At 43.3% G+C, this 26,864-nt stretch overlaps 1 protein-coding gene across 3 annotated transcripts in view; it reads right to left on the reverse strand.

The window, feature by feature from the left end:
- srgap2 (SLIT-ROBO Rho GTPase activating protein 2) overlaps window positions 1–26,864 on the reverse strand; it is a 56,098-nt gene that overhangs the window by 8,311 nt on the left and 20,923 nt on the right. For 2 of the 3 annotated variants that reach the window (XM_044179051.1, XM_044179043.1), the window contains exons 2-16: window positions 18,076–18,268; window positions 12,518–12,680; window positions 9,363–9,425; window positions 7,309–7,524; window positions 6,839–6,967; window positions 4,864–5,085; window positions 4,597–4,698; window positions 4,281–4,478; window positions 4,071–4,155; window positions 3,561–3,588; window positions 3,222–3,252; window positions 2,437–2,497; window positions 2,122–2,199; window positions 1,861–1,995; window positions 1,657–1,762 (exon numbers count right to left, since the gene is read on the reverse strand). In XM_044179051.1, the coding sequence (XP_044034986.1) occupies window positions 1,657–1,762; window positions 1,861–1,995; window positions 2,122–2,199; window positions 2,437–2,497; window positions 3,222–3,252; window positions 3,561–3,588; window positions 4,071–4,155; window positions 4,281–4,478; window positions 4,597–4,698; window positions 4,864–5,085; window positions 6,839–6,967; window positions 7,309–7,524; window positions 9,363–9,425; window positions 12,518–12,680; window positions 18,076–18,268 (1,810 nt within the window). Of the gene's footprint in view, window positions 1–1,656; window positions 1,763–1,860; window positions 1,996–2,121; window positions 2,200–2,436; window positions 2,498–3,221; window positions 3,253–3,560; window positions 3,589–4,070; window positions 4,156–4,280; window positions 4,479–4,596; window positions 4,699–4,863; window positions 5,086–6,838; window positions 6,968–7,308; window positions 7,525–9,362; window positions 9,426–12,517; window positions 12,681–18,075; window positions 18,269–19,213; window positions 19,343–26,864 lie in introns of those variants that run through there. The other variant, XM_044179061.1, reaches the window with a different exon arrangement.

Below are 26,864 nucleotides of genomic sequence, written 5' to 3' on the forward strand. Positions count from 1 at the left end.
CTTACTATGAGACAAGCCCTCCTATAGCTCCTATTGCACCTGCAACCCACAGATGAGGAGGTCTTTATTTTAATGGGCTCTACTGAAGCTTCTTCAAATTCCCCATTACTGGCCAGAACGAGTTTGTCCATGTCTTTTTAAAGAGCTTGGGTTTGTGGCTGTTGTGAAGCAATTGAGACACTGTATATGATAGTGGACTATACAAATAAACTTGACTTGAAGTGGAACATTTAATCATTCCTCAAGGAGGGAAGCTTCCAGTTCATTGAGTAATGAAGAGGCAGAAATATTCTTTGCACTTTGGACTTTCATTAGGGCCCACAAAGGTTAAAGGATGTTTAGATTTGGTGTGAGAAGGTCCTTTAACCTAATTCCTGTGTTTATGAAACTATTGAGTGTGTATGGGGTAATGTTAGTGGATCAGAAGAGCATAAGGATGCTCCTTAACTGTTGAAAGGCAACTTATCAGGCCCTATAATTTTTATAAATTGCTGAGCAGGTTTCAGGTGTTGGGCTCTTCATGTCAAATTATGCATCGCTGTGTACTGATCTTGGACACAGGCAGTCGTAGAATGGTAGCACTTCCAGAAACACCAGCTTTGAAAAGTTTAAATATCATAGTGGATTTGTGGATGCTGGATTCACTGAAACCATGGACTTGAGCTGTTTTTTGTAGTGCATTTGATTCTCTTCCCCTTAGACTCTTTTATATGACCAATTCAAGTGATAGCTCCGTTTTGTGGTTTATGGTGAAACTGTTTTTTATTGTCTGTGGACTTTTGTATACTGAAAGATGTTTTTGTACATTGATTGATATTGAAAGTGAAAAAGTCTAGGAGTAGGGCTGACATCTCTAATTATACATTTTGTTCTCAGTGGTTTAAGTAATAGTTGCAGTTTTTTTTCACCTTACACCCTATGACATGCTTACAGTAGAGACTTATGTAGTTTGGGTGCTCAGCTGAGACTATAGTGTTCTTTGTGTGCGATCATTGTTAAGTGAACCAGATGAAGCCTGAGGCGAAATGCATCGTTCGCACAAATGCACGTGTGATTTAATAAATATGAACTTTTAAAGAATAATGACACAAGCCTCTCAGTGAGCGATAATCTGCTTTTGTTTACATCATAGTTTGTTTCCTGAGACTGTGTCATGGTGGTTTAATTCAGTAGCTTTTTCTGAGAACATAGCTTTTGATGTTTAGCTGCTACCATGTTACAGTCCATCTCGCTTTGTCTGTGAGCTTCACCCATCATCCACTCACCACCAGTGTTCCTACACTGATATAGGCTGTTCATGTTAAGCACCTATGTTGTCACCATTTCTGAAACTACAATATCAACTTGGCCTCTTTTGAATTGTATGCCTCAGGCTTGAGGATTTTCTGAAACTCTAACTGTCACACCGGTTTTACTGACATTTTGCTAATTGCAGTTCAATGTGTAGTTGCCTTTGTAACTGTGAATTAGTTATTTGGTTTTTCTCCTGTCATGTCATGTAATACATAACTTACATTACAACCATTACTACTAACCTAGAACAAAAATCCCAACAACTACCTATAACCATATTTTTATTATCAAGTATAAATTGTTGATTTGTCGCCCATTGGTTTACTTTAGATTCTTGCTGTGTGTGTGTATCCTGCTACTCACTGGTTGAGGAAGGCGAATAGGTATCTCATAATGATGAGGGTTTTGCTCAGCAGAGATTGCAGAACTTTCTTAATGTGGACTGCCCGCTCCTGGAGGCTCTCCATCGCTGTAAAATAACACAGTCATGACTCCCAGGAGATTACTCACACAATCAAGCACATAAATACACACTCACACAAACAGACAAAAGGACGAGACACTTACAGACACAGGATATGAGGTCATGGAAGACTTCCTTAGGGAAGAGGGCGTGGTCCAGTCCTCTAAAGTAGAGCTTCAGGACGCCAGCAATAGAGTCCATGTCGTGGTCATTCTGGTCCCCTGCCAGCGGGTCCTCACCTATATCCGGACAAGAAAACAGAGAGAAGAGGGAGGAGAAGGGAGTGGGAGAAAAAAGATAATAAAGCACTGGACAAACTCAGTCTATTTAAAATGCTCATATTTCCTGCTGGATGACAGTCTTACCTCTCTCAAAGGCATTCTTGATGTCATTAACTTCCACCTGAGAGCCTGACACTCTGAAGATGCCCTCATGCTGCAGACCTACACAGACATAAACACACACACAAATGTTAGATTAAAATAAGACCCTTTTTTCATTTTCAGGATTTTATAGTTCTGGAGATTTTGCATTTTTGTGGTTTAAAGCTTAGAAGTTCTGGTAAAATTTCCAGTTTAATTTTATCCAGAACCAATCACACTTGAGATAACAATGCAACCAATCAGCACACAGGAAAAGCTGATGCAAAACCTATCACTTCACTGGAGAATTTCACTCACCATGGCGACTGATGAAGCGGATGCAGCTCTCGACCATCAGAGGAATGGCTTCACCAGAGTCCTAAAATAGAGGGGAGAAGAATTACTCCCGATAGAGGAAGACACGACAGGAGACTGGTATGGAAATAAAACACAGCACACTTCTTGTCAGGAGGATTTCCGCACACACGTCTGCACACATACACACACATCGGTGCACACATTTATGTACCGGGGGAGAGGGTGGGCGCAGCACCCAGCTGTTGCTAGGAGACGGCGCTTTTTCCTTTTCCCTTTGTTTGTTTGGTGTTTCCAGAAATCTCCGGGTGTTAAGGCTGTGGAATGCATGTTGGACCGTATATGTACCCATTGTTGTTATGTGAATCCCATTGTGGTTTTAATATGTTAAAACCCTGACTATCACTTGAAATGAACAATCAATTGATTTCTCTGTAAAGTGAGAACTGATGGCCAAAACACAAGCCATCCACAAGGGGGAGCCACGAACATGAGATTCTCCCAACAGAGCAGTCGCTTTTAATCTCTAATGTGTTGTTTCAGCTTGCATGACAGTCTACCAACAGACTGTGCGGATTCATCTGTAGATATAAATGCATATATTTGTGTATTGGGTTATATGTGATAATAACCAAAGTAATGTCAGCCCCTAGGTACTGATACATCCTGTGGGGGAAGGATAGTGTATAAAACATGTGGCTTGAGTTAAAAACAAAGCTGCTCTAACTGAGAAGCTGACAGTCACCACGAAACTAACCTACACAGATACACTTATGACAGATAATTACCTGCTTCCGTACTGATGAGTTTCTCCGTCCACTACACAGAGGGAGAGAGGGGAGAGAAAGAAACAGCACTCTGTCATTATGTCTCCAGAGAAAGTCTATTTATAATCACAACTCTAGTAACGCTCTATTTGTACACACAGATACATAAGCACATGTGTTGAGAATATCTATAAACAGTGACAGGGAAAATAATATCCCTGGCTGCCAAGCTTCAATGCTGCTATGGTATATGCAAGTGTGTGTGTGTGTGTGTGTGTGTGTGTGTGTGTGTGTGTGTGTGTGTGTGTGTGTGTGTGTGTGTGTGTGCGCGAGCATATTTCCTTCCTTCACCACACCTACCTGGCAAGGCAACAGTCAGTCTTCTGACCTAAAGGAGGGAGAAACAGGAAAAGGGGTGGGGGGGAGATAGACAGTTATAGTAGAAGCAGGACGCATGAGGAAACAGCTTCAGATGGACAGAAACAGGGAAACAAACTTCCCTCTTAAGCTCTACACACACAATTTAGGAGAGGCTTTCCTGTAAACACACAGCTGCATCCCCATATGGTCACTGTCATTGTGACCTAGCTCTCCACTCACTCACACACACACACACACACACACACACACAGCCTGTGATTATTAGATCAATTAAACTCACTCTGCTTCCCTGCATGGGCCCTGAGGTGTCCCACTAAACCACTCATCTCTCTGATCTACTCCCTATTCCACCTCAGGGCACCAGGCCTTTCCTGAATCCATCTCCCTCTAACTGGGGGGCTCCCAGTACACACACACACACACACACACACACGGGACACAAGGACAATGTCTAAAAGGTATGAAGGACACTATGAGAGTCCCACTCACTCTCTCCCAGGGTCTTCTCGATGAGGTCATGCTTGGCCTCTAGCTTGGTGATCAGGCTCCTGCCTTCCAGAAACTCCTTCAGCTTCTACAACACACAAAAGAGACACGCACACTTGAGTCACACTGTGTGCAGATTATGTTTATATATGACTGCAGTAATGCTGCACAAATGCTCCTGACAAATCATCGATGACCATAACTAGCACTGACCGTGAAGTAAAACTGCTCCGTCTCCTGCTGATTGGCCCGTCGTTTGGCCAGGCTGGGCTTACTGAGATAGGATTCGCTGAAGGTGGACTTGACCGACTCCATGCTGTTGCTGTGGTGGAAGCACTCAGAGACGTCGTAGTCCTCCACCGTCACCATGTCTTGGATGGTGGACAGAGTGGCCTCCATGGTTTTCTTCACCTGATGGGCAGTAAAGGAAGAGAAGAAAAGATATAAAACAAAAGCATGTGATTAACACAAAACGGAAGATGAACCAGATGAATGAATAATATTAGAGAAAGCAGAAAGTTGGTCTGACCTCTTCATTCTCAATCTTGAGTGTGGAGAGGCGGGACTGCAGCTGCTGACACCTCTGGAGCAGCTCGCTTTCCACTGGCTGCTGTGCACACATCACTCCCATCTACACCCACCCACATAAACACAGCGGAAAGTGAGACAGTTAACAATCTGAGATAACAGCATCACAAAAACAACCTGATTCTGCTCTTCCCAGTGCGCAGACATTTTATTTATCACTGAAGAAAAGACAAACCTAATATTACTGACTCGAGTACTAGAACTGTACCGTGTCTCCCATGTGCGACTGGAAGTCAAAGCGAGCTGGGGGGCAGAAGACATTGTTGTAGGTCTCCATCAGTTTCTGCTTGTCCACGTTGGGCTCCAGACTCTCTGCAGCTCCCTCCAGTGTCTCCAGGCCTGAATGTTTGGACGTCTCTACGTTCTGTTCTGCAGATAGGTAGGTCCTCAGGGCGCGGTGCAGGCTGGCATGGTAGCCTAGGTCACAGCACTGTCACACACACATGCACACAAAAATATACATAAACACACGTGGCATGGCATGTGAACTGTTGGAAAAAACTAAATCAAGTGGAGAGAAATCATGTCAGTGGATGGATGCCCCTTACTGTCACCTTGTGTTGACCTGCACTTTCAGTGCTACTACCATGAGCTTATCAGTGTTATTTTGAAAACTGCTACACTGTAAGTTTCATCAACATATATGCAGGCTAAAAAAATCATATGATACATCCTTCTTGGGATCGAGGTTATTATAGTTTTGCATTTTTCATTTGTTTTTATTTTCATTTCATTTTGATTCTGTTTTTAATTTCAGTTTAGCTTTAATTTGTTTTTAAAGTGGGTTTGAGATTCAAAAAGGTCAGAAAAAGTTTTGCGTAATAAAAACAAAACATCATACTCTGGATCTAACGTTAGCCTCTCTTTCGGGGGAGGGGGGCTGGGCGCTCTCCCTTACCTTGTTAAATTAAGCTAGCTTAGCCTTCTAGTGTGATTTTTTCAACAGGACTTTCAGATTCATGGGATTTTTCCCCTTGAGAAATGTTTCACATATTTTATCACCTTCCACTATTACAAGGCACTTGCTTTTATCTGTGACATAGTCGCATCCAAAGTAATCCCAAATGGGACTCTGGTGCTTTCTCCCGACTTTCGCCGCCGCCATGATGCCAGCCGTGGCGTGGACAGATTGGCAACACGTCACGGATTGTGAGGTGCCAACAGCTGGCACAAAACTGGCACAACAAAAAAATTGGAAGATAGATTTCATATCCACCTGAAATACTAGGCTTGTGTAGTATGAAATAAATTGACAAAGACGAAAACTAAGGACATTTTCTCTATAATTTTAGTTTGTTTTAGTTAGTTAGCGGTTTTTTGTAAAGCCTCGTTTTTATTTTTATTTCAGTCAACGAAAATGTTTTTTCACATTTAGTTTTCGTTATTTTGTTAGTTTTCATTAACGATAATAACGTTGCTTGGGATACCAGTTATAACTTCAATGATAATTCAATTAGTTAATTAAATGCTGCAACACAGTGGTATGATGCATAATTTGTACATTTTAATCAATATCACATTTTTGTGTCTGAGGTCGGGCTCACTTGCACATTTTCACCTGGAAGCTGCCCAATACCACCACAATCTGATCAGTTGGACTCTGGAGCAGTTGGGGTTTAAGGGCCTTGTTTAGGGATCAAGCTGGTGATATTCCGGTCACAAGCCCTCCACCCTTATGGCCACCACCGTTTAAGGGTTAGATCAGGTAGATTCACCGTGCACACTGCAAATGGGATTCTTGTTCATCAGACATGGTTGCTATCTGCTTATTTTCCTTCACACTCTACATGACATGGCATCGTCTCCAGCTGGTATCTGCCAAACTGGTCCAAATTAAATTTGAAACTTCACTTTTTTGTTTTGTTTACATAAACAATCTACAACAGATAAAATGTATGATACAATGAACTAATATAGTGAATACCACTGACTCTTCATCAGAGCATGTCAGTGTGAGAGAGTGTTAAGTGTTTTTATCGGGGGAGGGGGTGTTGTTGGGAAGCAAAGAGACAAAGAAGAGAAAACATGCAGAGAGGGTGACCAGTCTACTGCCTTCATTAGGAGCACTGAAGCTAATGTAAAGAGACTGAACCGGGGGAGGGGGCACCACTGGCTAGAACACAGAGACATTAGAATACACACACACACACAATGTGTCTACAGAGTTTTGTGTTTATACTCACGTCAATGATGTCGGAGAGGTCGTGGATGTAATATTTGAAGACACAGCCGTTGGTGGCCTCAAGAGCTAGCAGGTACTCATTCCTGGCTTTGATGGCCTTCAGCCTGTTCTCTGTGTACTTAGCTTGTCTCTGAAAGGAGAGGGGGGGGGGGAGCAATTTCAAAAGGAGAGAAGGAAAGAAATCAGGCAAGAAGGTGACAGGTAGAGAGAGGGAAGGAAGGGATAATAGGTGTTAGAGTGAAATGCCTCAGTATTGATTATAGATAATAAGTGGAGAACCAAGTTGCTGTGACAGGCCCCAGCTGTAGCAGACAATGTTTGGGATTCAGTCAGTCGTGCACTCATAAATCATTCATGAGACACACACATCGTAAGTCAGTGTAACAACAGGTGTAGCACTCTGAAACAGCTTTCCTCTCTCTACTCATTGCCCTCCATTTCCCCTCCCCCAGCAGGTCTGGCCCTGCTCACCTTCTCCTTCATCTTCTCGATTTTTTTGACACTGGAGCGCCGGACAGGTTTCTCGTCGCTCTTGATGCTGGCCAAGGTGTCGGGGGAACGCGGCGTCTGCCGGTCGTCTTGTCGACCAGATCGTCCCATCTGCTTCTCCTCCTGCTTCTCCGCCTCCTTCAGCTTGGACTCGGCATTGATGCTGTCAGTGTTGTACATGTGGTACGTCTTCATCACCTGGGAACAAGGGTTGAGATTTGCAGGAAAACATGAGCGTGTGCTTTTTCCCTAGTGTGTCTCTTACTTCGGTTTTTGGCTGTGGATCAAAAGCGGGATTACTCCAGTAAGCACAATGAGGAGAGTGGAGCATTGAGGCTCAATACACAAACAGCACAATACACAAAAAACATTTTTTGAATGAGCCTCCAGCGCTGGCATTCCAAAATATTGCAGCGAATGAGTCACACAATCAGCCTCCTCTACTGTACAACACTGCTGTGCTCGGACATGGTGGTATGAGTTTGACCTGAAGAGTTAAACACATGAAACGAGTGTGCGTGTGCAGTGTCAGCCTTATTTCAATGACCACCACCAGAGTCATCATTATATTGCAAAACCCTTCCACAACACTGCAGACAGACACACTGGCCTGTCTATGAGTATGCATGTGAGCATGTGCGCGTCATTCAAACCAGATCTATTTCTATCTCTTACTATATACTATAATTACAGCATAAGACCTGCTTTTATGGGCCTGGCTGAGCTATACAGTTGCATATTGCTCAGAGCTGTGCTATACACACACACACACACACACACACACACACACACAGAGACAGACAGACAGACAGACAGACGCACTCTGATTGCCTCAGTCTTTTTGGCAGTACCATGGACATGTGTAACCAGACGCTATGATGCCCCTGACAGCGTAAGCAGACCAAAACAACAGACAGTGATGATGTCTGAAATATCAACGATCAAATCTGTCCAATTAATAAGGACGTAAACACAACAGTGTCTTACAGAAGCATGACTGTACAGTGCATATTTTGTGCCATTCTTTAAAATCGCTTTATAAAACATACTTCTATCAACAAGAGTCTACAGCCAGGCTAGCGGCTCTGTCAGACAGCAGTGCTTAGCTAAATGCTAACGTCAGCCAGCATGCTGACATGTTCACAATGAAAATGCTAACATGCTAAGGTTTAGCAGGTATAATGTTTACTATGATTACCATGATTTAGTTTAGCGTGTTAGCATGCTAACATTTGCTAATTAGCCCTAAAAACAAAGTACAGCAGAGGCTAAAGGGAATGTCATGAGTTTTGCAGGTATTGGGTCATAAACCAAAGTGTTGGACAAATTAAAATTCTGACCTGATGATGGTGCTAACTGAAAACTTACAGGATCACCAGTTGTTACAATTCATCTTAAGGGACCATGAATGTGTGTACCAAATTTCATGGCAATCCATCCAATAGTTACAAGGAATTTCACTCAAAACTATAAATGTCAATCTGTGGATGGCGCTACAGGAAAAGTGAGGGAATCAGCAATGTCATTGTGCTGCATCCTCTGCAGACCATGAATGTTTGTACAAAATGTCATGGCAATCCATCCAGTAATTATTGTTGAGATATTTCCATCTGGACCAAAGTAGTGGACAGACCAAACAACAGCTATCCCTCAAGCCAAGCCGCTAGTGTGGCTAAAAATTCTTAATCCTTAGCTGATTGTAGCCAAGTTGACGCCTTACTCTCCATGTCTTGTTTTTGTGTTTTGTTGTCAATTTATGTTACAATTATATATTTATATTAGAATTTTTACTTGCAACCGCTCCTTGTAGTAAAGTACTTTGAATATTTGGTTCTGAAATATGCTGTTAAATAAAGTTAATAAGCACTTTTATAAAAGCAGTTTTTAGCATCCCATAACACCTGCGAGGAACAGACTGCTAACCCTCACACTACAAGTGCAATGCTCTCCCCATTGATCTGTGCCAGACGCAAGAGATCACAACACATAATTATGGATCCACATATTGTGTTTGCAGTGTCAGTGGTTTCTCTTACCGCGTAGAGCTCATTAAGAACTTTCATCAGGTCCTCTTGCAGCTGTACGCCAACCTCTTTGCTCTGAAGAGATAGAAAGGAAAAAGATAGATTCATGTGAATAAATAGCCCTAACCGTTAGCTCAGTGTCATTACTTGCAGCTTCTACCGTTTGTCCATCCACCTGGTCATCTCTCTGTCTACTGTTGACATCCATACCCACTCAGTCATGTGGTCAACCAACTGCCCCATCATCAATCAAGACTACATTATCTGGCTAAACAGGAGCGGAGGAGTCACTAGTCTAGATAAATGAGCAAGGCAGTAATGGACTTGGTGGATGTGGAGTTAGAGGAGGAAGCTACAGATACTGACTGATCTTTACATGTTGGCAGGGAGGAAAAAGTAGCAAGACAGAGAGGGCAAGAGGATGACGGAGCCAAAGACAGAGGGCAAGATGATGAAGTTGGAAAAGATAAAAAAAAAAAGAGACAAAAGAGGGAGGACAGGGAGTAATACAGGCACTACCATTCTCCAGACATAACTGCCAGGAGCTGATAGTGACTGATGATTTCACAGCAACCCACAGATTACTAGACTCCACACATATACACAAGTGTACATGCACAAACACACATGCATTCACAGCTCCTCTTACACTTTTGCATAAATATGTTGGGACTCTCCCCAACTACTAAAAGGACACCATTCACACTGGGTCTTAATAATGACGCAAAGAGAGGCGCTAACTAGCTACAAAGGAACCATATGCGTGCACACAGACTCACACATACACAAATTGAATTTAAATAGCAGACAGGTAAGAGAAAACAGGGGACAAGCATGGGGGAAAGTAAAGGAGGAGATAGAAAAAAGCAAAGAAAGTCAACTGAAAAAAAAAAGGTAAGGAATGCAGAATGAAAGCAAGAGCAGATTTTGCCAGCGCATGTTGAGCATTGGTATTCTCCTGGAAGAGGGCACAGAAGGGGGGTAGGGTGGGGGTGGTAAGTCGTCTTATGAAATAAAGGTGGAGAAATGGAAGGCAAAGTGAGGGAGAAGAAGCTGTTTACATGCGGACGGAGAGAGGTGGGAGGGTTATGGAGAAAAAGGAAACAGAAAACTAAACAATTATTCATCTATTTGGTAGAATTACACAGAGCAGAAAGGTCAGAAACTGGGGGGTATATGCTGCAGAGGGAGACAGGGAAGAGAATTAGGAAAGCGCAGCAGATGAAAGAGGTAACGGGATAATTGAGGATGTTCCGCCCTCGCTCTTTAAAGTGCTGTAGGAGGCTCATATTAGGTGACAACCAGTCAGACTACAACCAATCAAAAAGCAATCAGCCATGGCTGAGCCCTCCTATCTATCAACTGTGGATCTTGACCTTTGGACTTCTCATCTTGCCTGCGGTCGTCTGTCTGGCTTAGCAAGACCGTAACAGAAACTAGCAACTATTCATTAGCTCTGATGTCTGCTCATACACACTCCCGCTGTGCTAACAGTATCATTCTGCACTACTTTTTACACTGACTGAGATTAATGTGTTGACTTCTCTAATATGGGCCATGGTGTTTGTCTCCATGAGCTGTGTGTTTGTGTGCATGCTGTGTGTGTCATGGCCCCTGGCACTACTGGTATCCATGCCACTGACTGGAAATGTTATAAATAAACTTAAATTTTTGTTTATTACAACATTTTTTTAGTTTATGACCCAGACATGATGGAAGCAACTCTCGTGCCAGAAAACAACCAATGTTATAAAAATCAAAATCAATGTCCATGTCTGAAACAAGGGAAACGAGGGAGAAAAAAAAAGGAGAGAAAGTATGTTTTTTGTACTGGTGTATCAGAGAGGCAGAAAAATGAGGGTGGAGGTTTGTGAGTTTGTTCTCATTGCCTGCGATCAGACTGTAAATGTAGTTCAAAGACAATCTATCAGGTTGGAAATCAGCAGCCTCTGCCATGACATTCCAGACACAGACTGCTTCACTTTGCCTTCCACACACGCACTTATCTTACTATACTCGTGAGGGCTTTCCACTGATTACATTCTTTTCTTACACCCTATGCTTACCTTAAACTTAACCCATACTATTTTAAACCTAAACCTTTTAAGCTAATTTTAAATCCAGACTGAAGCACTGAACAAAAAAGGATGCATGTAAATCAAAACATGAAAAGTAAGGGGTTGCACTGAACAAATTATCTTTACATGTTTACGTAACTCACTCTGAAACCCAACTGTTAAATCTACAGTAGATTAGTGGTATAAGAACATACACACATAGTGTATTCCTGTGTGATGCACTGCCCCTCTGAACTTGTGTATTTGCTCTAACATGTACAGCCTAGAGATGAACCACTGTCTCTCAGGGGAGGACTCAGCCTTGGTATTTGCTCTGCAAGGTCACAGTAAGCTCTGATCTCCAGAGAAATTGCTTCATCCCCTCTCTCTTTTCTCTCTTGTTCTCTCATGTTGCCCCGTCTCTGTGTTCCTACTCCTTCAGTTCTCTCCTTTTCTGTTCTTCCTCCACATCTCCTGTTTCCCACCATCACTCTGCCTCATCTCTTTTTTCTCAGACTAGCGAGGCAGAGATCAGATGAGACAAGAATGAGGCTACTGTATGAACCACAGACAACATAAACCCTTCTGGACTGAGGTTCAGCCGACTTGCTGTCAGTCAGTAAATCAGCCAAGACAGAAACAGATGCTGGACGGATGAACAGGGCAAACATATGACATAGATTCAGTACATCAGACTATAGTTATCACTGTGATATACAAAACTATAATTTTTAAACAATAATTTAGTGGGTACTGTACCCTCAACAGGTACTCAAAACATTGCAAACATTAACCAGAATGAGTTGTTTTAAAAGACATAAATTTCATAAAACTTAAATCTTACTCAGTCGCTCAACAGCCATCTATTCTAAAATGTGAAGTGAAATCAGCTGCTTAAAAACCTAGCTTGAGGTGTGTTTTATATCATTATATTGTATTTACCAACACAGACATTCCATTAGATTGTCAGGCTCGATGCATATTGACCCTGAGGAGCAGGTTCCGATCCTTTGTACCCCTTCAAAACATCCCTACATACATAAAAACAAAGTCTTTGGAAGAGGTGTGATCCATAAACCAGATGACACCTCTGGTTTGAGTGCGTGTTACCTTCTTGAAGAGGCGTCCTGAGTCCTCGCTGATCTGTGCGAAGCGGGGAATGATGTTGTTGAGGTAGAGATCGGACAGAGTGGCATGGTCGCGGCTCTCCCTCTTCACCTGAAGCAGCAATAGGTTCCAGCAGTTCACTGGGGATAAAATGCTCTGCTCCTTCCTACACACAGAGAAACAGAGTCTTAAAATGTATTCAAGGACCTCCAAGCCTCTTTTTAGATTAATGACTAGTATTAAGTCTCTTTCATCTTCTAATTTCCCTTTTCATCCTGCTGATAGATGTGCATATACACACATGCCTACTTCATGTTAAATGTAGAGACAAGCATGCTGTACAAAAACACACTCTTCACACGGTGTTTTCAAGATGAGACAAGGCATTGGGATAAAAGACAGGGAGAGAGAGCACAGCTACCCTCTCTTTCTCTATACACAGACACACACATGCAGGGTCGGTGAGCCAGCCCAAACAGAGGATTCAGCCAGGGTACAAAACCCAGCAGGAAGAAGTAAGACTCCCCCACAAGCACAGCTGTTGCAGAAAGGAATAAGAGAAAAAGGAGAGAGAGAAGCGAAAAAGAGACATACAGACAGAGATTTAAAGACTGGAATGACTTCACTAACAGTCTAATGGATCAATACGGTTTCATTGTCTTTGCTTCAAGTGCCGTTACACAAATGCAAGGCTGTCAATGCCCTGCTTACACGACAACACAACCTCTTTCAGAGTGTGTGCGCACAATATGTGTGACTGTGTGTGTGTGTGTGTGTGTACACAGTATGTGTTATGGATGATACATGGATGATCTAGTGGGCAAAATGGATTATGAGTGAGTGTAAGTGGATGAAAGAATGTCTTTGTGCCATTAAAAGCAGCTTTAACTGGATAGAGACAGCAAAGAGCTGCAAGGCATTTCCATCACACACACACACACACACACACACACACACACACACACACACACACACACACACACAAATGGGGGTCAGGAAAAGTAGAGCAGTGACCCAAGCATACACAAGGTCAGACAGACAGAGGGGTATAGAGTAGGGGTGGTGTGTGTCTGCGTGTGTGTGGGGGGGGAAGTAGGGTTTGATGAGATGAGTCATAGACAGTGATGTGATATGCTGGTACTGGCTGTCACTGGTCAGATGGTTAGATGACTAACTGAGTGTAATAATGAGCTCAAGGAAAGAAAAAAAAAATCCGCCAACACACTATTACGAATCTCAAATACTGAAACTCTCTACGTGTTGTATGCTAAACTTGAGCAATGGTCATGTGGACACACGTGTGTATATATCACCTTCTGCACCAACTTCTCTATGCTGTCTGTTTCCTTTCCAGTGCGTCTGTCTTCACTGGTTTCACAACATTACATTTTTCTCCACCGAAACAGGGCCGCAGTTCCTCTATTTGCTCAAGCTACCAGCCTCTCCACCTCCATGTGACATGTCACCCTCAGCCCACTAGTGATCACCATGGTAATGGCACTGCAGCACCGGGTGAAATATCACCTAACTCTCTCTGACCCTCAGCTATCAGAAGGTAAACACTGAAATGTCACTGGCCCTCCGAAGGTCACATGGTGCACGCTGGGAACATAGTCAGTCCTCAGGTCAGGTGCTGCCAGTGACTCACATTGGGGGGGAAATGCTAAATGGTCATTTACATTCAGGATCAAAACGCATAACATTAAACAGGGCATCACTGCTGGCAGTTTTGTGCAATTGACTCAAACTGAACAGTTAAAAGCTCCGACTGAACTAAACAAGTATCGCATCTTGGATCCAATTCCTGGCTCAGTGTTTTAATAATAACAAAAAAAAACAAAGTATGCAGAAAAAAAACAGCCATTGTTGTCATTAGATTTAGGGTGCCATGTCACAGCAGCTTATCATGTGGATAAAGGTGGGGTATTTTAGGATTCTTTTCTCAATAAAAAAGGAATATAAAAAGGGGAAAAAAGATGCTCTCTATGTTGCCATGCTCAAGTTCAATGTTCACTCTTGTACACTTGTTTTTACTTGAGTTGGTAATACTAGCATTAGCTGATTCTGGGGCATTAACACTACGACTGGGGACATAAAAAATGCTGTATTCTTATACCATGCTGTAGGAAATCCTGTGCTACATATATTAGACAGACTTCCTCCCTGCATGGGATTATTTTCACCCAGTTATTGTAATTTGTTGTATTAATACAGTCTTAAGTGAAGTTTAGGTTCATCAAGTCCTCCCTCTGATCCACCACATAGTAAACAATACAAGTGTGTTGATACATGTTAAAACAAAGAGTAGACTAAACTTTGCTTTCAGATATCTATGAGTTGAATCAAAAAGGATGTTTCCTAATGAATCCGCTATGATATGTGATTTTGGTAGTATTTTCCAGCACCATTAACAATGTAAATAGATAGAGAGGAAGAGCAGAAAAGAGTACTGAACAGATTTAAACAAATACAGCCACAACAGATGCAAAACAGCAATGTTCAGTCCAGGTGTGGTCATACGGCCTTGTGATCTTTAGAATCAGATCCCAAAAACCACACTGAATTAATATGTCGCTGTAGCCATGGGTTGTATAAGGGGCTGCAGCTTATTAACAGTGAAACTGGCCTAATATATAGCATAAGGATAGGCTTTGAATCAGTGTGCAACTTGTGAGGGCTTCTCCATGTGACCAATCAGCCTGTCAGCCTCAGGGCGCACACACACACACACAAAATACGGTTAAACCGTGTAACCCCCCACCACTGCTGTACGCAGTCTGCCAAATAGCAGGAATACCAGGGGTCTCCACGGGATCAACACACACACACACACACACACAACCCTCACACCCCACATTGCTTGGAGCACCATCAACGCCTGGCTGTACGGAGAAACTGCCACTGCACACACACACACACACACACACACACACACACACACACACACACACACACACACACAAAAATACACACACATAACCGGAAAATAGCTGAAATTCCAGCATGGCACCCGGACTGAGCAGCAGCAGATGCAGAGAGACTGTTACACAGATGTTGGATGGAGAGAAAAGCAAAAAGAGAGTGGGAGAAGAGCAGAAAGAGAAATTAAAAGTAAAGACTGAAAACTTATTAGTCAGTGAATTGTATTTTGTATTGCCTTATGACATCTTGATGGATTATGATGTGAACAGACCTGCAGAAGCAGCTGCAGTAGCTGACCTGCTCAAATACATGTTTTATTCTCTGTCCTTTTTCTCTGTTCTCCTTCCCTCCCCCATTATGCAATGCAGGGAAACACACACTCTGAAACTGTCTCAGTATTGATCTGAGCTGGAGGGTTTGTGTGTTGTAGATGTGTGTGTGTTGGGTGTATGTCCTCATGGTGGAATCGGGTTTCGTTTAGAGGCCCTATCAATCCCTTTTAGTCTGTGCGAGAGAGAGAGAGAGAGAGAGAGAGAGAGAGAGAGAGAGAGAGAGAGAGAGAGAGAGAGAGAGAGAGAGAGAGAGAGAGAGAGAGAGATGTGGGTTTGCCCCCAGCAGAGAAATGAATGTTTTTGAAAGTGCATGATGCATAAGAAAAGAGAACAAGAACAGCACAGGGGAAAAAAAGAGGAAGGTGGCTGTAGAGGAGGTCATGGTTAATCGGAGACAGAAAGAACACAAGCACAAGAGGAAAGAGTCCAGTCCTTCTCAACAGTTTTGGTAATTTTGGAAATTGTTCTCTTAGAAACATATTAATTCTCTTAGCAATTAATTTCATGATGCTACACCTTTGTAACCTTAGAAAAATGATACATTAGATAAAAGATGCTGCTGCTGCACAATTATTGATTTCTGATTTTGTTCACAGGTGGATGAATACATTTCAAGAGTAGTATTTACCTGAGTAACAATCAGAATGATAAGCTTATCTATTTCTATGTAGATATGACAAATAGTAAAAATGCATGTAATAAATTGTGCTTAGGGCCTAATAAAATACTTACATTTATCTATTTATACAAGATTAGCTTTTTATATTATATATATAAAAGAAATAATAAGCTAAAAAATAACCCAAATTTGGACCCCAGACACTATGGTTGCTTTCCATTTAGCTAATTTGTCTCCTCCTATCATCACCTGAATCTATTCCTTGCATCTTGGCTCTTGGTGATGTCAAGAAAAAGATGCATGGAAGGATGAGGAATGGTATCTACTGAAGGGGTCATCTTCGTTCAATCCAACACCACCATTTCTAACAGTAAGCAATTACTGATGATGCACAGCTGACCCACAAATCATGACACACTTGGTGCGGCTACCCGTGTCCCTGTGGGTGGTTTGAAAACAAATACAGTCATTGCAGTGATGATGTATTAATGATACTGTAGTAATGATCACACAGCCCTACAGACCCTTCAGATCAGCAGCATTGATTAATCATCAAACACATTTCCATCTAAATGGTATTTCCAACCAGTTAAACACTTCTGCATAGGTTCGACCTTTGTTTTCTTACTCAAAGCTCCTCTGCAAGCCACCTCTCTCACTTCTCCAAGATGCAATCAAGGAATTAAAACAACCTCAGTGCTGGCAGATCTTGGTCAATTTCCAAGTACCTGGCTATAAGACAGAGGAGCGAGGATGCAAGGAGGCATAATTAGCTAAATTGAAAGCACCCTCTGCCTCCACTGAATTTGTGTGTGTGGGTGTGTGTGTGTGTGTGTGGGTGTGTGTGTGTGTGTGTGTGTGTGTGGTTTATGATTAGACAGCAGTTCAGTGAATCCTTCCCCACAGGGAAACAGACCGCTCTCTCCCACCGAGAACCGCTAGATAAATTATACAAGAACACATCCTGCTGCTAAAGATGATGAGCTCTAGCATGTATCTGTATGCATCTTATGCATCATGGAGGGAATATGAAAGAGAAAGAGAGAGAGAGAGAGAGAGAGAGAGAGAGAGAGAGAGAGAGAGAGAGAGAGAGAGAGAGAGAGAGAGAGAGAGAGAGAGAGAGAGAGAGAGAGAGAGAGAGAGAGAGAGATCGACCTTCTTTGGTAAGAGAATCCCTGTTTGGGCAAGGTTACACACACACAGCGAGACACTGCAAAATAGTCAGAGCACAAAATCACCACCTGGCCATTTCTGTTATACACAACACAAACATACACAGACTTACAGGATCTCACATGTATAAGCAATAAATCAAATAGGTGTTTCATTAGATCAAACTGGGAAGCAGTAAGTGATGTAAGTCAGTATTTTTCAGTGCCACACGCTAATATGGCATCCCTCACTGTCGCTCTTGGCCATCCTTCTGTTTAATTTTGCTCGTCTCTACTTCTCTTTTCTCAGGAAGGAAGTCACTCATCTTGAAAGCCCTCTGCACTGTTTAGAGGGCTATATAAAGAAATTGGGTTGTTTTTTTATCTTTTCATCTTACTTGGAATCTTCAAAAGGGAAGAATATTAGCTGTCAAAGGCATTTGCATTAAACAAATAAAATCATATGCAACATCATAATAACATGCTGCCCAGTGTGGTAGTGCTTTGTGTGAGTGAGCGGCTGTAAGTGTCCCATACTTGAGTATATGGTCCTTTGTACTGCGTGTCTTGGTGAGGAACCTCTCGGCCAGCTTCTCAAGGTTGCGGCTGTAGTCCACCTCAATCTCTGCTTTCTTTCTGAAGAAGTCCTGCAGGTCCTGCAGCAGCTGCACCCTCAGCTCACACTGCTGGTCCAGACACTTGAGCTGCTCCACCAGCTGGGCGCGGATCTCTGCCCGGGGAAGAGGAGGGATAGAGAGACAGAGATGAGTTTAACTTCTTTGTTAACTTTACTATGCCAACCACAATCCAGGTGTAATCAACACATTGAAGCCACAAAGGACAGCCTACACAGAATGTTTGTTAGCCCGCATTTCTAAAATCAAAGGCCTCTTTTTCTCTGAAAAATGTGAACTGCATGCAACTATCCACACAACTGGGGAGTGAGCTGCATACATTGCTGTTGACAGGGCAGCACTATCATTAAGATGTGTGTGCCACGACAATTTGTAAGACGTTAAAGTCTAAAGCAGTTTCCTCTTTACAGTTGATGTGGATGGACCCCAGCTTGAGTGAAACACCTGGCAGAGTCCCGACACATCAGCCTTGAGTCTTGGCTGAAATCCTCTCCCCTCCCAGCATAGACTGCTGTGCATGTGTATACATCATCATATTCATACGCATGTGTGCATTTGTGTGTGTGCGATCAGATATCCTCTTCCACACACCGAGATCTCCAGAGGCAGTCATTTATCCCAGCTTATCACTTTTCATTTTCCTCCCGCCTCCTTCCCCTCTCCCTCCTCCATGCTGCTCTCCAGTCTAGCCTCAAATTAATAGAGTGCACTCAGTGCAGACACACTCAGTAACCATATTCAATCACTGGCTACAAAAACGTCCTCTGGAGAGTCCTGCCCACTGCAGTTATAGACTGGGACACACAAAGCGTCCACAGCAACATGTACACACATATACACACCCAAGGACACACACACGATGATGATAAGCTGGATCAGTGCTGACAGCTGACAGATTAATGCTATGCTCTCATAGCTGCCTGCCAATGCTGAGTAGGCTGCGCATGCATCTTTTTAAAAAGAGTTAAGAAACAACACACACTTCTCCTATTGCCAGCCTGTGTAGCTACATCATGGATAGTCAACCACAGCTGTCCTACCTTTACAACGCTGGTTGAAGAGAAAGCGGATGGTTTTGGCCTCCATCCTGGCTTCAGTACAGTGCAGTATAGACTCCCCTCACATACACGCTAATTTAAACACACACACTCTCAGGCAGAGTCAGCCGTCCGGCCGGCAGACAGCAACTGTTGATGCTGCCTTTGTGTTTAACAGCTGAGAGTGCAGTTTCTCATTACCACAAAGAGAAGTGGGATATCTAAATGTGTCTGTGACCACCCCGCTCCTCCCCCCTCTCCCACTTCTCTCTCTCTCGTAAACACAGACCTAAACATTTTGCCACTAGCCAGCGGCTGTGTCCACTCAGTCATTCTTTACTGATTAAAAGGGCAGAACAGAGGAGTTCTGTGGCATTATGACACTATGGCGCAAACACTCACATACACAACAAATAAATGCATACACACAGCATGTGTCTCTGCTAATGACCTGGTGTGAATATTTGCTTTGACAACATGTGTTATTGACTTGTGGTCTGTGTATGTTTGTGTGTAATTTACTCATCGCACAGCACTGTCAATGATGGGGAGTGAGTCACTGTCCTGCCTTTCAAGGCTGCAACACAAATCCTTGAGATGACGGCCTTGTATTTAGCCGACCCAACACAACAACACACACACTACACTGAAAACAAGCACTCCCATCCATAAGGAGCGTAAGAAGGTGAAAGAAAGCACAAGGTAATCTGCAGGGAGGCAGCTTGAGGGGTGGAGGATATATATAGAGAAAAAGCGACATTAGTTCCATGCGACTCGATGTTTAGAAAGCAGGTTTAATAGGGGTGAAATTAATTTAATAGGGAGGCCATGCCCTGTGCCCTGAAACCCCTCTCGGGCCCCTAGCAGTCACATGAAGAGTGATTCCGACAGAATGGTCCATTTACAAAATATATGTCTGTGTAACTGAACCAAAGCTAACCCTGAGCTCTCAACACTATGCCTTGTTGATGCTGGCTGCTAAATGAATTTCCCTGGGGGATTAAAAAAAAAAATCTTTATCCATCTAGATGCTGTTATCGCCAACAGGAGATGAGTGTTAGCTGAGAGATGGGGAGCTTGGTACAGCAAAGAAGAGAAGATGCCGTCAGAAAAGATCGATGCACGTCTTCCTTTCGGTCTCATCCCTCTGTAACGGTCATCATCCCCTTGAGCCAGTAAGAAGTGGGATGTGAACTGGAATGTGACGCCTCCACACCCTCCAGACAGCCTTGTCACATTTTCCAGGCAGATGAGAGCAGGTCTTGTAATCGGGCTCTGGGATTCTACTTTACTGATGCTGTCCTTTCTCTTTTTTTCCTTCCTTTCCTCCTCCTCCTCCTCTTCCTCCTCCTCCTCCTCTGTCTGTAGTGCTGAGGGCTGTCTGGCTCTGTCTGCACGAGCCTTGTCTATACACTTTTCACTTTGTTCACCAGTCCCACCAACACCACGACCAAACACAAAACAACTCGGCAGACGAAGATGGTTGCTAACCTTCGAAGTAGTACAACAACCTGTCTACATACTGTACTTTTCGACCAATAGAAGGTATCTAGTGATGTCACAGTACACCAAAATCACCATGGTCACTCCCTCCTGAGTGGCAAACCATAAGAGTCAACAACTGCCATCATTCACACGGAAAGAAGCTGATTTAGCTGAGAAATCCTGCTTTAAAATTAGATCAGGTATCCCCTTTTAGGATTTGTTTAGTGTAACATTACTTCCCTCGTATAGAGCTACATATATACATAGCTATGTACATTTATACATATGTATATCACGAAAGTCTGACCATAATGCAACATCCACAGACAGCTAACATTCTCGTATGTTGTACAGATCACTGTTGATTCTGATGGCATTTTCTTTCTCAAGATCTTTCTTTGTTTTCCTCCTGTTATCGCAACTCTACCCGGTCATAGGAGCCACCTGTTGCTCTGTTTAGGCACTCAGTGTAGGTGAGGGGGTGGTATCATGTGATTAAGTGTGAGAATGTATACCCTCCGTATGTCTGGCTTTCTATGTAGAAAAAACGTGAGCATGAAATGGCAGAAATCGGAGGAGTCCAATTTCTTTTTCTCCTTCAAGCCATTTCACCCAAACCTGCCCCTCCTCATCATCCATTATTGATTTGTTTGCTTATTCCGACCCAGAAAAAGGAAGACAAAAATAGAGAGAGATGATGGATGGAGACAGCATAACCACACTAGAATGACATTACCACTATGGTCAGTACCCGCTGTTAATTTTGCTGTGGGCTGAGGCTGAAGGCAGGGTTGTACATGTTGCAGCATACAAATATGTAGATGGATACTCAGAAGGAAAACAGATGCTGCCAAAAGGCAACCCAAGCAGTCACATAATACTTGAGTTCCATTGTGGCAAGCACATTGTGTAGCCTGAAAGTCATGTTTATCCTCCAACCTTACCTTTTGTAGCTGACGTAAGTTTTTGCAGCAAACATACCACTAGCTTTAGTCTGTTTAGTCAGATGCTGACAGAAGTGATGGTTGCCCTGGATGCTGTTCTGAGCTGGCCTAGATACAGGAGTAACACATACTGCTGCAAGCACTCATTATACCTGAAAACACCCTGGGCTATGGGCACACCACATACACACTGTCAGCGAAGTGACATTGTAGGTCCAAGCTGTCACTCTGAGCTGTTTTGACGGCAGCTATCCAGCCCGCTCCTGGAAGCCCCACCCAGATCTGTCCTCCTCTATTACTGGACTGGTTTGTAGAGACACACACACACGCACGCATGCATGCACCACACTTACGGTAACTGTTTACAAATAGATGTGATGGGTGTTCGAGACTAGGCTTGAGCTGGCTGCAGAAGGAAGATGAGGAAGGGTACAAACAACAGAGGAACAACAAACCAATACAGATGACAGGTCTGTTTATTTAAAGGATAACTGTGGTTTATTGCGACCGGAGTCTTATTTTCGCAGTTTTTGACCATGATACCTGTTGCTAAATCTAAAAATGCACTCACCAAGTTGATTGCAGAGATTTGGGATGCACTGATACCTGTTGTGTGTGCACAGAGTTTTTCTGTCCATAAAAGGGATTATTACTGACATTTCTGGTGCTCTCACTTTCAGTTTTACCTCCAAATAAAGTGGTTTAGATAATCTGGCTAAAGTGTTGGTGTGTTTACACCCTGTCTGTTCGTCAGATGCAGACTTTGTTGTAGTGATGTTGTTGTGTTCTCAGATCCCAGCAATTACTTTGTTGAGTCCAGTGTTGTCATAATCGAAAGAAACAAAGGTCAAAACCAGGCATATGAGACCCAAGTTGTATAAACTGGGATAATCCTTTAAACACAAGCCTCTCTGCCAGCATTGGGGTTGAGTGCTCACAACCTGTGCCAGGTAATCAGCGAACACAGCGGGAATACAACACACACACTTAACTAGTTCTAAGAAATCCAAGACATCCAACCTAGAGATCTAGCTATTGGCGAGGTAGAATATTACCCATTCTTTTTGTGTGTTTTTGTGTGTGCGTGTGAGCACGCGATCACAGTGTTTATGCAGTAAGGCCTGGTCTTTGTTGCTCCAGGGGCTGATACTGCAGTACAGAGCGGCGGAGAAGAAGAGGGGGAGCAGAAGGGGGTGGTAATGGTTTTGAGTTGTACCACTGTGAGCTCATACTATTGTCCTCAGAAGAATGAAAGAAGCAGAAAGAAAAGGAGAAAGAACAGAAAGCAGTGGGGGGGCACTGCGTCACTGTGAATAATATGTCCATTCATCCCTGTACTCACAGGAAAAGAGGACAGAGAGACAGGAAGTCAGTCGGACCAGTTCATTGCCAGTAGGGAGAACACTGCAGGGGAGAGTCATACTAAAACAACCACAGGAAGCATATGTGTGTGTGTAAAAATGGGGGGGGGGGACACTGAGGTGTGTGTGAATGTGTCTGTTTCTTCAAATGGCCTGAAGAAAAACAGGCAGCTGTGGAGTATATCCCTCCAAACCTGAAACCAGGCAGGAAAAGAGGGGCGAGAGACTGACAGAGAGAAACTGGGCCAAGGGTTTGCAGGGGGGGGGCAAGCTGTGTGGATGTGTGTGTATGTCTGAGAGTGTGTGTGTGTTTGTGTGTATGGATGGTGGGGCTAAGGGATGTGATTTTTTGCCAGTTGAATGAGTTGGTAGTCTGAAGCCTCAGGTTGCAGGTAGTATATCCTAATAAGATTCTTCAGCAGGGTGGGATCTATTAGTTCCAGACATGCCTGCTTAATACAGCTTCACTGTCACACACACACACACACACACACACACACACACACACACACACACACACACACACACACACGCGCACACACACACACACACACACACACACCTGGACATACACACATGCACGAGTGAGTGAGGAGGGGGCAAGAGGAAAAGATAGAATTACAGTACAGTAAGTGTTGGAGGGAAAACTATTGCAGGAATGGAAAGATTCCAGCCTTTTCCTTGGGTCTGGACTTTCCTCTGAAACACACACACACTCAAACTTATATAGGCATTTCCTCTCTCACCCAGAGCTTGAAACCTTTAGGAAAAGCGCTGTCGTCTTAAGGAGGCAAGTTAACAAGCTTAGTGACTTTTAGACATGGAAAACCCTGCTGAAGCCAAACCACGGCAGACCTGCTCTGTGTGGCAGAGGAGAGGAGGAAGACAGACAGGCAGACAGGCAGACAGACAGAGACTACTCTGTGCTGTGCTTAAAGAACAGGAGATTGCACAGGGCAAAAGTTATTGGTGTCTCTTTGGTAATTCATAAATTTCACTTCTGGCCCAACTATCTAATGGAGAACCAAGAACAGAAGGATGCTTTCAGCCAGGCAAGCACGCAAGCCTCTGACCGCTCAGCTTTTAGTTTTTTACACACACACACAAAAAAACAAACACTGCATGCACCAATTAAACCACTGATGACCCAGGAAATACAAAAATGGATTATGAAAGTAGGGCACACTGATGTAAAAGGCCACAATATGAGCTTTCGGGAAAGACTTTCCCATCATCATCTTATTAAGAATGAATGAGCAAAGTTTGAAGAATAAGTAGCAGGCCTCCTTAAAGGAATAGTTGGGACTTTTTTGGGAAATTCACTAATCTTCTTGCAGTGAATTACATGAGAAGAGCGATACCACTCTTGTGTCTGTCCGTTCAATACAAAGCTATGTTTCCTCCCCATTACCAAAAGACTGGAAACGAAGAAACATCTTGCCCGGTTATGTCCAAACCAGGTAACAAAATCCGTCTACCAGCACCTCTAAAGCTCACTAATAACACATTATATCTTTATTGTTTAGTTAATTCAAAAACCGCCAATTTTTGGTCTCCGCTATGATAGATATGAGAGTGGTACCGAGCTTCTCAGCTTCTCGGCGTCAAAGAGAATAAGCGTGCCCCCCCCCAAAAAAAAAACCTTGCCTCCCCCCTAAATTATAGCCTGATCCATGTTGCACCCTTCATGGTGGTTGTGAGGGAGCAGGGAGAGGAGGTGGCTCGGTGAGAGGAGAAAAGGAGGTGACAGGGAGGTTATTGTGGCGGGGGTAGTACTCAGCGGGGGTAAATTCCTCTGGACTACTACTCAGATCAGGAAGTCATTAACCCTTTACTAGCTAGCGAGATGCTTCATCCCCAGCTGGAGAAACGCAGCAACAGGAAGGAGAGAGGACTCATGGAAGATGAGGTGTGTGTGTGTGTTAATGCATCTGTGGCCCACAGTCTGAGCCTTGTCAGGGTTCCCTGCACTCCATGAACTGGGAGCACAGGTCAGGGGTCAGGGGTCGCAAAGCTACTGGAGGGGGGTCAGTCTCCCACGTCAACCAACTGGTGGAAAACACCTACAATACAACTATCAATTTAAGCTCTGACTACGTTAAAGTAGATTTAACTAATCCTGCTGCCTAAATCTACTCTTCTACCAAATCATCATCTCTTTTGGCATAAATATGATCTTTCCAGGAGTATATTCTACTTCTCTATCATACTGTAACACTTACCCCTCCTGACACCAGCAGCCCTTTCCAGCCATCACATGCTCCGATTCCTCTGGTGGCAGAGGGGTGCAGGGTTGGAGATTGGGGGGCTGGGGTCTCTATGAATAATGAAAAAGGCTGCTTATCAAAAGTTAACTAGCTCCTCACCCATTTACAGCCCCCTGTCTGCTCTACTAACCCAGTCTGGAAAAGGCGCTGACAGAGTGTGTGTGTGTGTGTGTTGGGGGAGGGGGTACGTCTCACACAGATGCAGGGACTGAGGATAGATTAAGTAATTTCAAATGAGATTAGGGCTGCAACCAATAATTATTTTCATATTAATCAGCAAATATTTTGATACTCGATAAGTCATTTAAAGTCATTTTTCGAGCAAAAATGCCAAACATTCCCTATTCCCAGCTTCTCAATTCTAAGAATTTGCTGCTGCTCTTCTTTGTATTATGTGACAGTAAAATGAAAATCTTTGAGTTTTGAACCATTGGTCGGACAAAATAAGCAACTCACGTGAGAAAATAGAAAAAAAATGCTCATCACAATTTTCCAGAGCCAAGGCAATATCTTCAAATTGCTCGTTGTGTCTGAGAAACAGTGAATTTACAACTCTATAACAGGGCAAAGCAGCAAATCCTCACATTTGAGAAGTTGGAAACTGTGAATGTTTTGCATTTTTGCTTGACAAATAACTTAACAATTCACAGTTAATTGATTATCAAAATTGTTGTTGATTCAACTTCACCTAATCAGTTAATTGTCTGATTGTTTCAACACTAAATGAAGTCACACGCTATCTTAAAATTCATCAATTCACATGATTTGAGACAGGCCTCTAGGCTAATTTGTCTATGTGTGTGTGTAGTTCATCCTCAAGGGTACTATCCACCTGGTGTCACCTCTATTTCCTGTCTCTGCCGGACACAGCCATCTGGGCCTCAGTCTGTTCCAACAGCCTTCATCTCTGTCTCTCTCGCTCGCCATCTCACTCGCGCTCTCTCTCTCTCTCACACACACACACACACACACACACACACACGCACGCTTCACCGTAGGGACGCAAACCATGACAGTATAGTGGTCTAAGCCATCTGTCTGAGGAGGTATGGATAGGTATCAAACAAAAAAAATGCACACACATATTATACCATCCTGGGTCAGCAGGAGAGACAATATTAAGCTGAGATGTCCTACTGTGTGTGTGTGTGTGTGTGTGTGTGTGTGTGTGTGTGTGTGTGTGTGTGTGTGTGCGTACACTCTTTCCAGTGTTTCTAAATGACCAGTGCATAACACCCCCATTAATCAGCTTAGCAGCCAGTCAGGGGATTTGACTAATCCACAACACAAGCATGGGATGGAGCCCACTGAGTGTGTGTCTGTCTGCTCGAGTGGTCTGGCTGACAGCGTGTGTAGTAAGTTAAATCAACCTCGACAATCTTGGATAGCGCTCTCACGAAGCATCGAGCATTACAAGAATCATCCCAAACATGGGACTACTTTCAAATAGCGATGGATGGGTTTGGACTTCTTTCATGTACAGACACATTGAGTGGGTAAAAGTTCATTCCCATGTTTATTAGCAGGTTAACACTTGTCATATTTCCAGTGAATGAGTGGCGGTGTGTAATGGCTCCCTACTTCTAGATTAAACAGT

This window comes from Siniperca chuatsi, linkage group LG2, assembly GCF_020085105.1.
Source record: "Siniperca chuatsi isolate FFG_IHB_CAS linkage group LG2, ASM2008510v1, whole genome shotgun sequence".
NCBI lineage: Eukaryota > Metazoa > Chordata > Actinopteri > Centrarchiformes > Sinipercidae > Siniperca > Siniperca chuatsi.